Source organism: Coregonus clupeaformis, unplaced genomic scaffold (assembly GCF_020615455.1).
Source record: "Coregonus clupeaformis isolate EN_2021a unplaced genomic scaffold, ASM2061545v1 scaf0514, whole genome shotgun sequence".
NCBI lineage: Eukaryota > Metazoa > Chordata > Actinopteri > Salmoniformes > Salmonidae > Coregonus > Coregonus clupeaformis.
This window is the reverse complement of record NW_025533969.1, coordinates 150,001-165,000: the sequence shown is the minus strand read 5'-3', so window position 1 is coordinate 165,000 and position 15,000 is coordinate 150,001. Positions and strand designations below refer to the sequence as shown.

The following is a 15,000-nucleotide window of genomic DNA, read 5'->3' as shown; positions in this document are numbered from 1 at the left end:
TCTTCATTTCCATTAAGCCAGTCCGACCAAGCCACAGAGCACCACAGGCTGTCATCCCCTGCGTCTCTAGCCCAGAATAGCAGCGTCCTGGGGGGCTAGCAGCGCTGCCTTGACTTATGGCTGAGATCAGTCTCCCTCCCTCCCTCTCTCCTCCCTCCCTCCCTCCCTCCCTCCCTCCCTCCCTCCCTCCCTCCCTCCATCGCTCCCTCCCTCCCTCCCTCCCTCCTCCATTGCCTCCCTCCTTCCCTCCCTCCCTCCCTCCCTCCCTCCCTCCCTCCCTCCCTCCCTCCCTCCATCGCTCCCTCCCTCCCTCCATCGCTCCATCCCTTGCTTGCTTCAATCGCTCCTTCGCTCTCCCACCAAGGATGAGAAATAATAACACCATCAAAGCTGGATAGAGGGATGGAGGGATGGAGGGATAGAGGGATGGAGGGATGGAGGGATAGAGGGATGGAGGGATAGAGGGATGGAGGGATGGAGGGATGGAGGGATAGAGGGATAGAGGGATGGAGGGATGGAGGGATGGAGGATAGAGGGATAGAGGGATGGAGGGATGGAGGGATAGAGGGATAGAGGGATAGAGGGATAGAGGGATGGAGGGATAGAGGGATGGAGGGATGGAGGGATAGAGGGATAGAGGGATGGAGGGATGGAGGGATAGAGTGGGAAAGTATTACATTTACTATCTGTATATTTAACCCCTAACATCCCATGACATTTAGTATCTGTATATTTAACCCCTAACATCCCATGACATTTAGTATCTGTATATTTAACCCCTAATATCCCATGACATTTAGTATCTGTATATTTAACCCCTAACATCCATGACATTTAGTATCTGTATATTTAACCCCTAACATCCCATGACATTTAGTATCTGTATATTTAACCCCTAACATCCCATGACATTTAGTATCTGTATATTTAACCCCTAACATCCCATGACATTTAGTATCTGTATATTTAACCCCTAACATCCCATGACATTTAGTATCTGTATATTTATCTGTATATTTGGAATGTTGTTTTCTGCTTTGTTGTCTGAGGAGAAAGGGATGGAAAGAGAGGCAAGAGAGAGAGAGAGAGAGAGAGAGAGAGAGAGAGAGAGAGAGAGAGAGAGAGAGAGAGAGAGAGAGAGAGAGAGAGAGAGAGAGAGAGAGAGAGAGAGAGAGAGAGAGAGAGAGAGAGAGAGAGAGAGAGAGAGAGAGAGAGAGAGAGAGAGAGAGAGAGAGAGAGAGAGAGAAACAGGGTGTTGTCAGGTAGGGGAAGGAAAGATAGATGACCAGGTCAATCTCCTTTCCACCTCTCTCTCGCTCTCTGTCTCTCTGTCTCTCTGTCTGTCTCTGTCTCTTTCTCTGTCTCTCTGTCTGTCTCTCTCTCTCTCCGTCTCTATCAATTCATTTTAAGGGCTTTATTGGCATGGGAAACGTATATTATCTCTGGCTCTCTCTCTCTCTCTCTCAATTCAATAGACTTTATTGACTTGGCAAGTTAAATTACTTACATTGTCAAAGTATACATATAACAAAAATGGTGGGACCAACAGCAATAATAATAATAGTAGTAGTGGAAATGGGATTACCATTAACAGCAACTACAACAACAATATTAATGAGAATAACAATACATTAAAGCAATAGTAGTCGACCAGTCTCAACATGACTGAGAAGACACATTACATGCTATGAAAGCCAAAACAAAACAGGAAATATTATTGACATTACATTACACTGTTCACTGGCTGTCCCTCAGGTTGTGGCAGGAGGACACATATTTGGCTGCCAAAATTGCACAGATTTTCCTCTCTCTCTCTCTCTCTCTCTCTCTCTCTCTCTCTCTGTCTCTCTCTGTCTCTCTCTTTCTCTCTCTGTCTCTCTCTCTCTCTCTCTCTCTCTCTCTCTCTCTCTCTCTCTCTCTCTCTCTCTCTCTCTCTCTCTCTCTCTCTCTCTCTCTCTGTCTCTCTCTGTCTCTCTCTCTCTCTCTCTCTCTCTCTCTCTCTCTCTCTCTCTCTCTCTCTCTCTCTCTCTCTCTGTCTCTCTTTCCTTCTTTCTGTCTTTGTCCTTCTCTCTTCCTCATTTTATATCTCTGCTGGTTTCAGCTTTGTGTTTCAGTAATTCATTTTATTACTGAAACCCCGATCAGACTCGAATCCAGTGACAGTCAACCCAACACCTTAGCCCTTACGCCAAGAGATCAGAACCTCTTGACAAGGTCACTAGGTGTTGGGTTAAAGCCACTACAGTATTGTGTTGGCTCAAAAGTCTTACTTTTAAATTTACTAAAACCCTTTCTTTCTTTATTTCTCTCTCTCTCTCTCTCTCTCTCTCTCTCTCTCTCTCTCTCTCTCTCTCTCTCTCTCTCTCTCTCTCTCTCTCTCTCTCTCTCTCTCTCTCTCTCTCTCTCTCTCTTTGCAGGTGTGTTCTAAAACACAGAAGGAGCTCTGCATCCATGTCACGCCTACATCTCCACCTCTCCTCCCTCCGTTCCTCCTCTCTCTCCACTGTCCTTCTCCTCCTCTTCCTCTCCTCCATGCTCCTCCTGTCCCTTCCCAGCCCGGCCCTGGCCGGTTCCACTCCTCCATCAGAGGGGGGTAACGTAAAGGCTAACTGCACGGCTACAGGAGACCCCTGTCAGGAGGGAGTGGTGCTGCCCATCTGGAATCCACAGAGCCCCTCTGTAGGAGACAAGGTGACCATAGCTTGAAATCTGTTGTTGTTGTTGGCCAAGGGGTGATTTTGGCCGGGATTCAATCCAATCACGTATTGTAGAGCACTATGACGGTAAGCGCTGCATATGTCGACTCAATCGGAAATGACCTTTTAATGTTTTTTGTTTTTTTTGTCGGATTGAATCCCAGCCTTTGTTTGTATTTTATCTGTATGCTGTGTTGTTGTTGTTGTTGTGAACTGAACAGTCGGGCAGGTGAACTGAACAGTGGGGCAGGTGAACTGAACAGTCGGGCAGGTGAACTGAACAGTGGGGCAGGTGAACTGAACAGTCGGGCAGGTGAACTGAACAGTGGGGCAGGTGAACTGAACAGTCAGCCAGGTGAACTGAACAGTGGGGCAGGTGAACTGAACAGTGGGGCAGGTGAACTGAACAGTGGGGCAGGTGAACTGAACAGTGGGGCAGGTGACCTGGGCAGGTGAACTGAACAGTGGGGCAGGTGAACTGAACAGTGGGGCAGGTGAACTGAACAGTGGGGCAGGTGAACTGAACAGTGGGGCAGGTGAACTGAACAGTGGGGCAGGTGACCTGGGCAGGGGAACTGAACAGTCGGGCAGGTGAACTGAAGAGTCGGGCAGGTGAACTGAAGAGTCGGGCAGGTGAACTGAAGAGTCGGGCAGGTGAACTGAACAGCCGGGCAGGTGAACTGAACAGCGGGGCAGGTGAACTGAACAGTGGGGCAGGTGAACTGAACAGTGGGGCAGGTGAACTGAACAGTGGGGCAGGTGAACTGAACAGTCGGGCAGGTGAACTGAACAGTGGGGCAGGTGAACTGAACAGTCGGGCAGGTGAACTGAACAGTCGGGCAGGTGGAATCTCTTTGTTGCTGCCCGAACGGGCCGGTGAAATGTTGTCCTGAAGGCACCCGTTAATTCACGTTGACTCTAATGGTCCATTTGTTCATGTGCATCAGTGACTCACAACAACAAAAAATGAACCAAGCCAAGTGATCACACAGTTCTTCTCCCTAAATGCTCTATTCCCTTCGTTACGTGTCTCACTCAATTTACACCAACCGCTCCCTCTACACACACGTGTGCTGCGTACCCAAGCTCCCATTAGGCCTACAGAAATTACTGCCTATAAAAACTGATGGGATACACTAACAAAACTATAGAAGAGCTACCTTCCTTTGCCAAATCAAGACAGCTTTATCACAAATTCTAAATGGACTGGTTGATTTTGAAGTATGGAAATATGTGTTCCAACCACGAGCTGCAGTTCTGGAATAATAGTTGCGTCCCATTCTATTTTAGGCTATTTTACGAACTGCTGGTTAGAATAGGTTACAAGCGCCCTTAACCAAGGCAGGTTCCAGACTGAAATATGCAACAAAACAATGTTTTTGATAAAAGGCAAATAGCGTATTCGTTAGTCTACTTTGTCTCACGGTTTACAAAAGCCTGCCCACCAAGTTTAAGCTCATATCAAACAAATCAAAAGAAAAACACCAGCCAAATACGTGTATCTAATGGTTAAAAGGGGAAGAATTTGAGCTTTCTAATGCTGTTAAAGGCCCAATGAAGCCAATGTTATATCAATATAAAATAATTTCTCACTGTAATAGATTTCCATTCAAATTGACTCAAATTGTTTTTTTTGCAAAAAACTCTTTCTCAAGCAAGAATTTTGCTTTCTGGGAGTCTGGAACTGAAAACTCTGTTTTTTTTTGGCAGAGAGGTTTGGAACTCTCTTTGTTATTGGCAAGCCAAAACTCCCACACACGCAAACCTGCTGATTAGAAGGTCCTTTGTAGATTGTATTTTCAACCAGCAACTATCAGGAAATAACACGGAGAGAATTTTGGCCCACTTTTACAGTGTTAGTTTGATCAGCTGTTGTGCGATATGATACAAAACACAGGAAAAACCGAATTTTGACTGCACTGGCCCTTTAACTGTATGTCTCAACTCATAATATTAAATATGCGCACTAAGCAGAAATGGCTCCACCATTTCCTGGTTAAAATGTTTTGAATAGTTCGCCTAATTTCAGTTTATGTTACAAAACAAGCAAGTATAATGTAGATAATCATTGTCATCATCTAAACCTCTGTGAAATATATTTTCCATAACCAAAAATATTGTATTTTCAGCTATTTGAAGTTGGTGTACCAAACCGAAAGTAAAAGACGCAAAAAAAAAAAAAACTTGAGAGGGAAGCATAGAAATAGCGCACATAGAACAGATCTACCGCTTCTTAGACTTGCTTTCAACGAGAATGTCAGATCTATAACTCACATTTCTATGTGAATTTGGTCGGGTCTCCCAAAAAGTTGACATATTGCAGCTTTAAGCAAATGACACCTTTTTTTAAAACGGTGAACAGTGTTGATGAGATAGACGCACCTGTTTGGGTTAGCCGAGTCTCGGCTCAAATGGCTCCTTACAGTCCTTCAGACGTACCTGTTTGGGTTAGCCGAGTCTCGGCTCAAATGGCTCCTTACAGTCCTTCAGACGCACCTGTTTGGGTTAGCCGAGTCTCGGCTCAAATGGCTCCTTACAGTCCTTCAGACGTACCTGTTTGGGTTAGCCGAGTCTCGGCTCAAATGGCACTTTACAGTCCTTCACTTAGCAAATCACCTCACGATTCCAGTAGACCACGAGCGTGTTTCAGTTTAGACAGAGAAGAGGCCTAAACATACATGTGATTTAGGTGTCCAGTGTGCTAACAGGTTCTAATGTGCCAGTTCTAATGTATAATGAGAAAAAGGGCTTCTGGAAAAAGCAACTCCCTCGCGAGCCTCATCATTAAAGGGATAGTTTGCCCAAAAATATAATGTTATGTTATTTTCTCTCACTTTTTTTCAATAAGCTACTGTAGAAGGTCTGGAGTGTGTATAAATAATCCACATACTTTTTAAAATGAACCTCTCTGTCCAAGTAAAGGAACTTTCCTTACCGAATTAGCATGCAAGTTGTGAAAAACAAAGGGTTTAGATTGTTTTCATACAGTAAGTGTTATAAAGAAAGGTACTTTCAATGTGAACCATTTTTGCGTGTAACAGACCATTTTTATTTGGGGCAAGTAAAACATGACCTGTTTGAGAGCTCAATGTCAACCCCTCTTAATCTAATCCAGGTGGCGCGGGCCATTGTCTACTTTGTAGCGATGATCTATATGTTCCTGGGGATGTCCATCATAGCTGATAGATTCATGTCTTCTATAGAGGTGAGAATTATATATTCTATTCTGCTTTGAGAATACACACACACACCTGCAGTATACGCACATTTTTACATTTGAGTCATTTAGCAGACTCTACTCTACTCTACTCTACTCTATTCTATCTCTACTCTACTCTACTCTATTCTATCTCTACTCTACTCTACTGTATTCTACTCTACTCTATTCTATTCTATCTCTACTCTACTCTACTCTATTCTATCTCTACTCTACCTACTCTACTCTACCTCACTCTACTCTACTCTACTCTATCTCACTCTACTCTACTCTACTCTACTCTATCTCTACTCTCACTCTACTCTACTCTACTCTCACTCTATTCTATCTCTACTCTACTCTACTCTATTCTATCTCTACTCTACTCTACTCTACTCTACTCTACTCTATTCTATCTCTACTCTACTCTACTCTACTCTATTCTATCTCTACTCTACTCTACTCTACTCTACTCTACTCTATCTCTACTCTACTCTACTCTACTCTACTCTACTCTATTCTATCTCTACTCTACTCTACTCTACTCTACTCTACTCTATTCTATCTCTACTCTACTATACTGTATTCTATCTCTACTCTACTCTACTCTATTCTATCTCTACTCTACTCTACTCTATTCTATCTCTACTCTACTCTACTCTATTCTACTCTACTCTATTCTACTCTATTCTACTCTACCCTGTTATATTCTGCTCTACTCTACTGTATTATATTATATTATATTCTACTCTAATGTATTATATTCTACTCTACTGTATTCTATTCTACTCTACTGTATTATATTCTACTCTACTGTATTCTATTCTACTCTACTGTATTCTATTCTACTCTATTCTATTCGATTCTATTCTACTGTATTATATTATATTATATTCTACTCTACTGTATTCTATTCTCTCTACTTTATTATATGCTACTGTACTGTATTCTGTTCTATTGTACTCTACTGTATTATATTATATTCTACTCTACTTTATTATATTTTACTCTAATCTACTGTATTATATTCTACTGTATTCTATTCTACTGTATTCTACTCTACTGTATTCTATTCTACTGTATTCTACTCTACTGTATTATATTCTACTGTATTCTATTCTACTGTATTCTACTCTACTGTATTCTATTCTACTGTATTCTACTCTACTGTATTCTATTCTATCTCTATTCTACTCTACCCTGTTATATTCTGCTCTAGTCTACTGTATTATATTCTACTCTACTGTATTCTATTCTACTCTACTGTATTCTATTCTACTCTATTCTATTCGATTCTATTCTACTGTATTATAATATATTATATTCTACTCTACTGTATTCTATTCTACTCTACTGTATTCTATTCTCTCTACTTTATTATATGCTACTGTACTGTATTCTGTTCTATTGTACTCTACTGTATTATATTATATTCTACTCTACTTTATTATATTTTACTCTAATCTACTGTATTCTATTCTACTGTATTCTACTCTACTGTATTATATTCTACTGTACTCTACTCTACTCTACTCTACTCTATTCTCCTCTCCTCCAGGTGATAACCTCTCAGGAGAAGGAGATCACCATAAAGAAGTCGAACGGGGAGACGACCACGGCTACAGTGAGGATCTGGAACGAGACAGTCTCTAACCTCACTCTCATGGCTCTGGGGTCATCCGCCCCCGAGATACTGCTCTCTGTTATAGAGGTAACACACACACACACACACACACACACACACACACACACACACACACATTTAACACACACACACACACACATACACACACACACACACACATACACACACACACACACACACACACATTTTAACACACACACACACACACACACACACACACACACACACACACACACACACCCGAGATACTGCTCTCTGTTATAGAGGTAAACACACACACACACACATACACACACACACACACACACACACACACACACACACACACACATACACACACACACATCTGAGATACTGCTCTCTGTTATAGAGGTAACACACACACACATACACACACACACATCTGAGATACTGCTCTCTGTTATAGAGGTAACACACACACACATACACACTCTGAGATACTGCTCTCTGTTATAGAGGTAACACACACACACATACACACTCTGAGATACTGCTCTCTGTTATAGAGGTAACACACACACACACATACACACACACACATCTGAGATACTGCTCTCCTGTTATAGAGGTAACACACACACACATACACACACACACATCTGAGATACTGCTCTCTGTTATAGAGGTAACACACACACACACACACATACACACACACACACACACACATACACACACACACACACACACACACACACACACACACACACACACACACACACACACACACCCGGGATACTGCTCTCTGTTATAGAGGTAACACACACACACATACACACACACACATCTGAGATACTGCTCTCTGTTATAGAGGTAACACACACACACATACACACACACACATCTGAGATACTGCTCTCTGTTATAGAGGTAACACACACACACATACACACACACACATCTGAGATACTGCTCTCTGTTATAGAGGTAACACACACACACACATACACACACACACATCTGAGATACTGCTCTCCTGTTATAGAGGTAACACACACACACATACACACCTGAGACACTGCTCTCCTGTTATAGAGGTAACACATTCTCGAGGAAGTTCTCAAACCTCAAGTTGAAACTGTTGTATTCGGGTAGAATGTGGACGTTTTTTTCCATTTTATTCAGAAGATGAACAACACGATAACCTCTGTATCCAATCACAGGTTTGGTACTGTCTTGTATTTTCTCATGTTCCACCAGGTGTGTGGCCACGGCTTCGAGGCTGGTTCTCTGGGCCCCTCCACCATCGTGGGCAGCGCTGCCTTCAACATGTTCATCATCATCGCCCTGTGTGTCTATGTGGTTCCTGACGGAGAGACCAGGAAGATTAAACATCTCCGTGTTTTCTTCGTGACCGCGGCGTGGAGTGTGTTCGCTTACATCTGGCTCTACCTCATCCTGTGTGTGTTCTCTCCAGGAGAGGTGGAAGTCTGGGAGGCTGTGGTCACCTTTCTGTTCTTCCCCCTGTGAGTACTACACACACACACACACACACACACACACACACACACTCACTCCTCACACCCTCCTCTTCCTCTCTCTCTCTCCGCTCTCCCAGGTGTGTGGTCCAGGCGTGGGTAGCTGATCGACGACTGCTCTTCTATAAATACGTCCGCAAGCGTTACCGTGCCGACAAGCACAGAGGCATCATCATTGAGACGGAGGGAGGGATGGATGGAGGGATGGGAGGAGGAGGAGGAGGGATGTTGGGGCCGGGTGGGTTCACTAAGATGGACATGATGGAGCTAGACGGACAGGTGGTGGATGGATGGAGGGATGGAGGGATGCTCGAGGATGGAGGAGTGGAAGGAACGAGGGATCTGGAGGACGTGGCCAGGAGAGATATGGCGAGGACGCTGAAGGAGCTGAAAGCCAGACATCCTGATAAAGACACAGAGCAGCTTATAGAGATGGCAAACTACCAGGTACACAGGCTTCATAGACACTTCATAGACACTTCATATACACTTCATAAGCGCTACAATGATGCTACACAAGTCATGTATAAGAATACTGTACTGTTGTCATCTTCATATGTAAAGACATTACTGACAGTGGAGATAATGTAGCATTCATAAAGCATTCATAAAGGCTTCATATGCATGACATAAAGAGTCATAGTGTAATCACTCTCTCCTGTCAGGTGTTGGTCCAGCAACAGAAGAGCCGAGCGTTTTACCGTATCCAGGCAACCAGGATGATGATCGGAGCAGGCAACATTCTGAAGAAGCATGCTGCCGACCAGGCTAGGAAGGTACGGACTGTCCACCTTTTCCCCAAACAACGTTTCCCAAAAATGTTTTTGTCCTGATCATATCCGAAGGTGGTAGAATTTTGAACTAGAACCCAAATACTAATTAATGAATTTATCAATGGAATACTCAAAGGCAGCAACATGTCACCCATCGATCAAACTCTCTACATCACTCTCCTCCAGGTGGTGAGCAGCCAGGAGCCCCACCTGCAGGAAGATGACCCCCACACGACCCGGATGGAGTTTGAACCCTCCCACTACCAGTGCTTCGAGAACTGTGGATCCCTCAAACTGACCGTGGCCCGACATGGGGGAGACCAAGGAGCTTCTGTTAAGGTAAGGGGAGGAGGGGGAGGAGAAGAGGGGGGGAGAGGGGGGATGAGGAGAGGGGGAGGAGAGGGGTGAGGAGAGGGGTGAGGAGGAGAGGGGGGAGGAGAACGGTGGCTCGCTCAAACTGACCGTGGCCCAGCATGGAGGAGACCATGGAGCTAGTGTTAAGGTAGGGGAAGAAGGTGGAGGAGACCATGGCGCTAGTGTTAAGGTAGGGGAAGAAGGTGGAGGAGAAGGGGAGGAGGGAAAGAAGGAGAGGGTGCTTGATGACATCACTTTTCTCACTCCCTCCTTCTCTCCCTCCCTCCCTCCCTCCCTCCCTCCCTCCCTCCCTCCCTCCCTCCCTCCCTCCCTCCCTCCCACCCTCTCCCTCTCCCCTCCCTCCCCACCCCCCTCTCCTCCTCTCTCTCCTCCCCTCCCTCCCTCTCCCCCCCTCCTTCCCCCTCTCCTTCAGGTGGACTACCGAACAGAAGACGGTACGGCCAACGCTGGTTCAGACTATGAATTCGCTGAAGGGACCCTCCTCTTTAAACCGGGCGAGACCCTCAAAGAGATCACTGTGGGCGTCATAGACGATGACATCTTCGAAGAGGACGAATACTTCTATGTCCACCTCAGCAACCCTCGTGTGGTTGGCTACGACCCATTGGAGACTAACTCTAACTCCGCCCCCAAGGCGGTGCTCGGTGACGGCCACACGGCGACGGTGACCATCTACGACGACGATCACGCAGGGATATTTTCGTTTGAGATCGACGCCCTGCGGGTGAGCGAGAGCGTTGGGGTCATGCAGGTCAAGGTTCAGAGGACGTCGGGGGCGCGGGGGCTGGTTGTGGTGCCCTACAGGACCATAGACGGGACGGCCCGGGGGGGAGAGGATTACGAAGAGGTGTCTGGGAATCTGGAGTTCCAGAACGACGAGACTATGTGAGTGACTGTTCTCTTTTCTGAGATCTTTCCTTCCACGATCGTCTCTCTTTCTTTCTTTCTTTCTTTCTTTCTTTCTTTCTTTCTTTCTTTCTTTCTTTCTTTCTTTCTTTCTTTCTTTCTTTCTTTCTTTCTTTCTTTCTTTCTTTCTTTCTTTCAATCTCAATCATATCACTGTACGGTCAAAGAGTGATGAATGACAGTGCTGTGTGTCAGTGTTTGACAGTCAGTACGTGTGCGTGCGTTTGTGTGTGTGTTTGAGTGACGTCGTAACACAGTGGTCCAGAAGCATACCAGCTGATACCAGACATGCAGCAGGAGAGTGTCACGACAAGGGTACAAGGTGTGTGTGTGTTTGACGGAAGGAGAGAGAGTCTTTGATGCAGCATTTGCATGGCTGAAGTCAAAACGTGAGTTTATAGATATAAAACAAGTAAATAAAAAGTATAAAAAATTGCTCTGATGTTTGTGTGTGTGTGTGTCTATCAACTCAAGCGTGAGTGTGTGTGGGTATGTGTGTGTGTGTGTTATTTAAAGTGTGTGTGTGTGTGTCTATCAACTCAAGCGTGAGTGTGTGTGGGTATGTGTGTGTGTTATTTAAAGTGTGTGTGTGTGTGTGTGTGTTTGCTGTGATGCAAAAATAGATATTGATGACTAAATGAGGGTGTGAATTAGAGAGCAATATTAATATGAACTGAGGATGAAAGGAGACCAGGAAGAGAGTGAGGATGAAAGGAGACCAGGAAGAGAGTTTGGATGAAAAGAAAGGAGAGAGAGCTTTTATAGATACTGTTGTTTGTGGGAAAGGGATGAAGGAGGGAGGGATCCATATTCTGATGTTTTCATGTAAAGGGGTGAAAGAGAGAGCGATTGCAGAGGCATTTATGTTGAATAAATCTATGCTTTTCCTCCCCCTTCCTTCACCTCATTCTCTCTCCCTTTTTCAACCCTCCTTCGCTCCATCCCATCCCCCTCCTTCGCTCCATCCCATCCCCCTCCTTCGCTCCATCCCAACCCCCTCCTTCGCTCCATCCCAACCCCCTCATCCCTCCTGGATTCAAGTTTACAGTATCTACATATCCTCCCTCACCCCCTCACCCTCTTCCCTTTGTCCCCTCCCTCCCTCTCCACCTCCATCCCCCCCTCCTCCACCCCCTCTCCCGTCCACCCCCTTCCTCTCACCCCCCCCCCTCCCTCCACCCAGAAGGTATAGTCTAGTTAACTATCATTGGTTTCAATCACTCCCTGTTTCCCATTCATTTTCCACATCCCCTCTCTCTTTCTCTCTTTCTCTCTTTCTCTCTCTCTCTCTCTCTCTCTCTCTCTCTCTCTCTCTCTCTCTCTCTCTCTGTTCTCTCTCTCTCTCTTCTCTTTCTCTCTCTGTCAGGGTTTGGTCTAAGGTGCTTCAGGTCTGAGGTGAGGTTGATGGGGTGAGAGGGAAGGTGAGAGAAGGGGGAAAAGGAGGGATGGGGGATGGAGGGAGGGAGGAATAGAGCTGAGATTGTGACAGTCTCAGTGGAAATCTACAGAACAGTAGGGCAGAACTGACAGACTCTGAGAGAGAGAGAGAGAGAGAGAGAGAGAGAGAGAGAGAGAGAGAGAGAGAGAGAGAGAGAGAGAGAGAGAGAGAGAGAGAGAGAGAGAGAGAGAGAGAGACGGAGGGAGAGAGACGGAGGGAGAGAGACGGAGGGAGAGAGACGGAGGGAGAGAGACGGAGGGAGAGAGACGGAGGGAGAGAGACAGAGACAGAGAGGGTAGAGGAGAGAAGGAAAGGGCGAAATGGAGGGAGGAGAAGAGAAAGTAGAGAAGGAGAGTGATTGGGAGGGAGGAGGAGGGGGAGTGAGGGGTAAAGATAGAATGAGGAGATTAGAACAATGGAGCGAGAGGAGAGGAGGAGAAGAGAGAGGAGGAGCGTGGTGAAAGGGAATCATGATAAATGAACGTCCAGGAGCGGGGTGTGTGTGTGTGAGTGTGTGTTAGTGCGTATGTGCGTGTAATTCACTAATTTTCAAGGCGATTTATAAGGAAGGCGAAGGGCACACACATCCACCGCCCCTCTATACACTAACACATTCACACAACCACACACACACATTTACACACATTTACACACACACAACCACACACACACACACACACACACACACATTTACACACACACACACGCACGCGCACACACGCAAGCACACTGCCGACAGACCACAGGAGGATATGTGGGAAAGGACGAGACATGGAAGTGTGTGTGTGGTCCGAGAGACAGACATGAGGTCTATCTGGTCAGCAGCAGGACTCTGCAGGAGTTATTTTTTGATGCGCTGACCCACAACTCACTGCTTCAACGCCAAGTCACGGTGGAGGTGTGTGTGTGTGTGTGTGTGTTTGGCAGAGTGTTTACTTTGTGTGTGTGTGTGTGTGTGTGTTTGGCAGAGTGTTTACTTTGTGTGTGTGTGTGTGTGTGTGGTGCTGAAGGTGTGTTTGGAAATAGAACAGGACACTCCCCAGGCTATTCATCACAAGATCTGTGTCTACACCTGTTCACCATCCCGCCCGCACGCACGCACGCACGCACGCACACACACACACACACACACACACACACACACACACGTACAGCTAACCTTGTGGGGACACACAATTCAGTCCCATTCAAAATCCTATTTTCCCTAAACCCTAACCCGTACTCTTACCCTTACCCTAACCTTAACTGAAAAACCTTAACCCTAATCCTAACCCTAATTCTAACCCTAACCCTAATTCTAACCCTAACCCTAATTCTAACTTTAACCCTAAACCCCCTGGAAATAGCATTTGACCTTGTGGGGACTAACAAAATGTCCCCAGTTGGTCACATTTTTGTTTGTTTGCTTTTCTTGTGGGGACTTCTAGTTAAACACGTCCACACACACACACACACACACACACACACACACACACACACACACACACCACGTACACACTCTCTAGAGGCCTCTTGGCCATTCCTACAGGTAAACACATCCCCACAAACACATTTCTTTCTTTCTTTCTTTCTTTCTTTCTTTCTTTCTTTCTTTCTTTCTTTCTTTCTTTCTTTCTTTCTTTCTTTCTTTCTTTCTTTCTTTCTTTCTTTCTTTCTTTCTTTCTTTCTTTCTTTCTTTCTTTCTTTCTTTCTTTCTTTCTTTCTTTCTTTCTTTCTTTCTTTCTCTATATCACTCTCTCTCCCTCTCTCTTTGTCTCTCTCTGTCTTATTGTTATCTCTCTTCTATGTGTGAAATAAAGAGAGATAATTCCATGGCCTTGACACACACCTTTTCATCACACCTTTTTGTAAACACACCAAAGGACACACACACACACTCCTCTGTGTCTCTGTGTCTCTGTGTCTCTGTGTCTCTGTGTCTCTGTGTCTCTGTGTCTCTGTGTCTCTGTGTCTCTGTGTCTCTGTGTCTCTGTGTGTGTGTGTGTGTGTGTGTGTGTGTGTGTATGTGTGTACGCAACAAGATCTCACAGTCTCACTTCAGTATTCAACGTTTGTCCACAAACTTCAAATTTCAACAGACAAGTTTAGGCATTAATTTCCGACTGGTTAAGGTAAGGGTTGATCTGGTGTGACATGGCTGGTGTACCAGATACCCAGCTAGCACATTTGGTTCCTTGGGAGTTGTGGGAATGTAAGTATTTGGTTTCCTATTGTTTCTGGGAACGAAGCCATACATTTTTTTTTACTTCTGAGAACGGAAGTGGACATTTCTTTCTGTTCTAGGAACGTATATTTTTAGGTTGCAGGGAGGTTCTGAGAACATTTTACTATAGTTCCCTGAAAGTTTCCTGGGAGGTTTTAGTAACGTTCTGAGAACGGAAATGATAGGTTATTTGGATTTTTTTTTTTTTAAACTTCCTTAAACTTTTACTGAATGTTTCAATAAGACTTTTATTAACACTGCTAGCTTAT

General features: G+C 45.1%; 1 protein-coding gene across 1 annotated transcript in view; it reads left to right on the top strand.

Moving 5' to 3' along the window:
- The window catches only part of LOC121554350 (sodium/calcium exchanger 1), an 89,347-nt gene that overhangs the window by 37,540 nt on the left and 36,807 nt on the right, over positions 1–15,000 (top strand). The window contains exons 2-9 of the mRNA XM_041867894.2: positions 2,418–2,691; positions 5,812–5,901; positions 7,451–7,603; positions 8,759–9,024; positions 9,117–9,483; positions 9,702–9,812; positions 9,996–10,148; positions 10,597–11,069. Coding sequence (XP_041723828.2) covers positions 2,452–2,691; positions 5,812–5,901; positions 7,451–7,603; positions 8,759–9,024; positions 9,117–9,483; positions 9,702–9,812; positions 9,996–10,148; positions 10,597–11,069 — 1,853 coding nt within the window. The 5' untranslated portion in view covers positions 2,418–2,451. The remainder of the gene's footprint in view (positions 1–2,417; positions 2,692–5,811; positions 5,902–7,450; positions 7,604–8,758; positions 9,025–9,116; positions 9,484–9,701; positions 9,813–9,995; positions 10,149–10,596; positions 11,070–15,000) is intronic.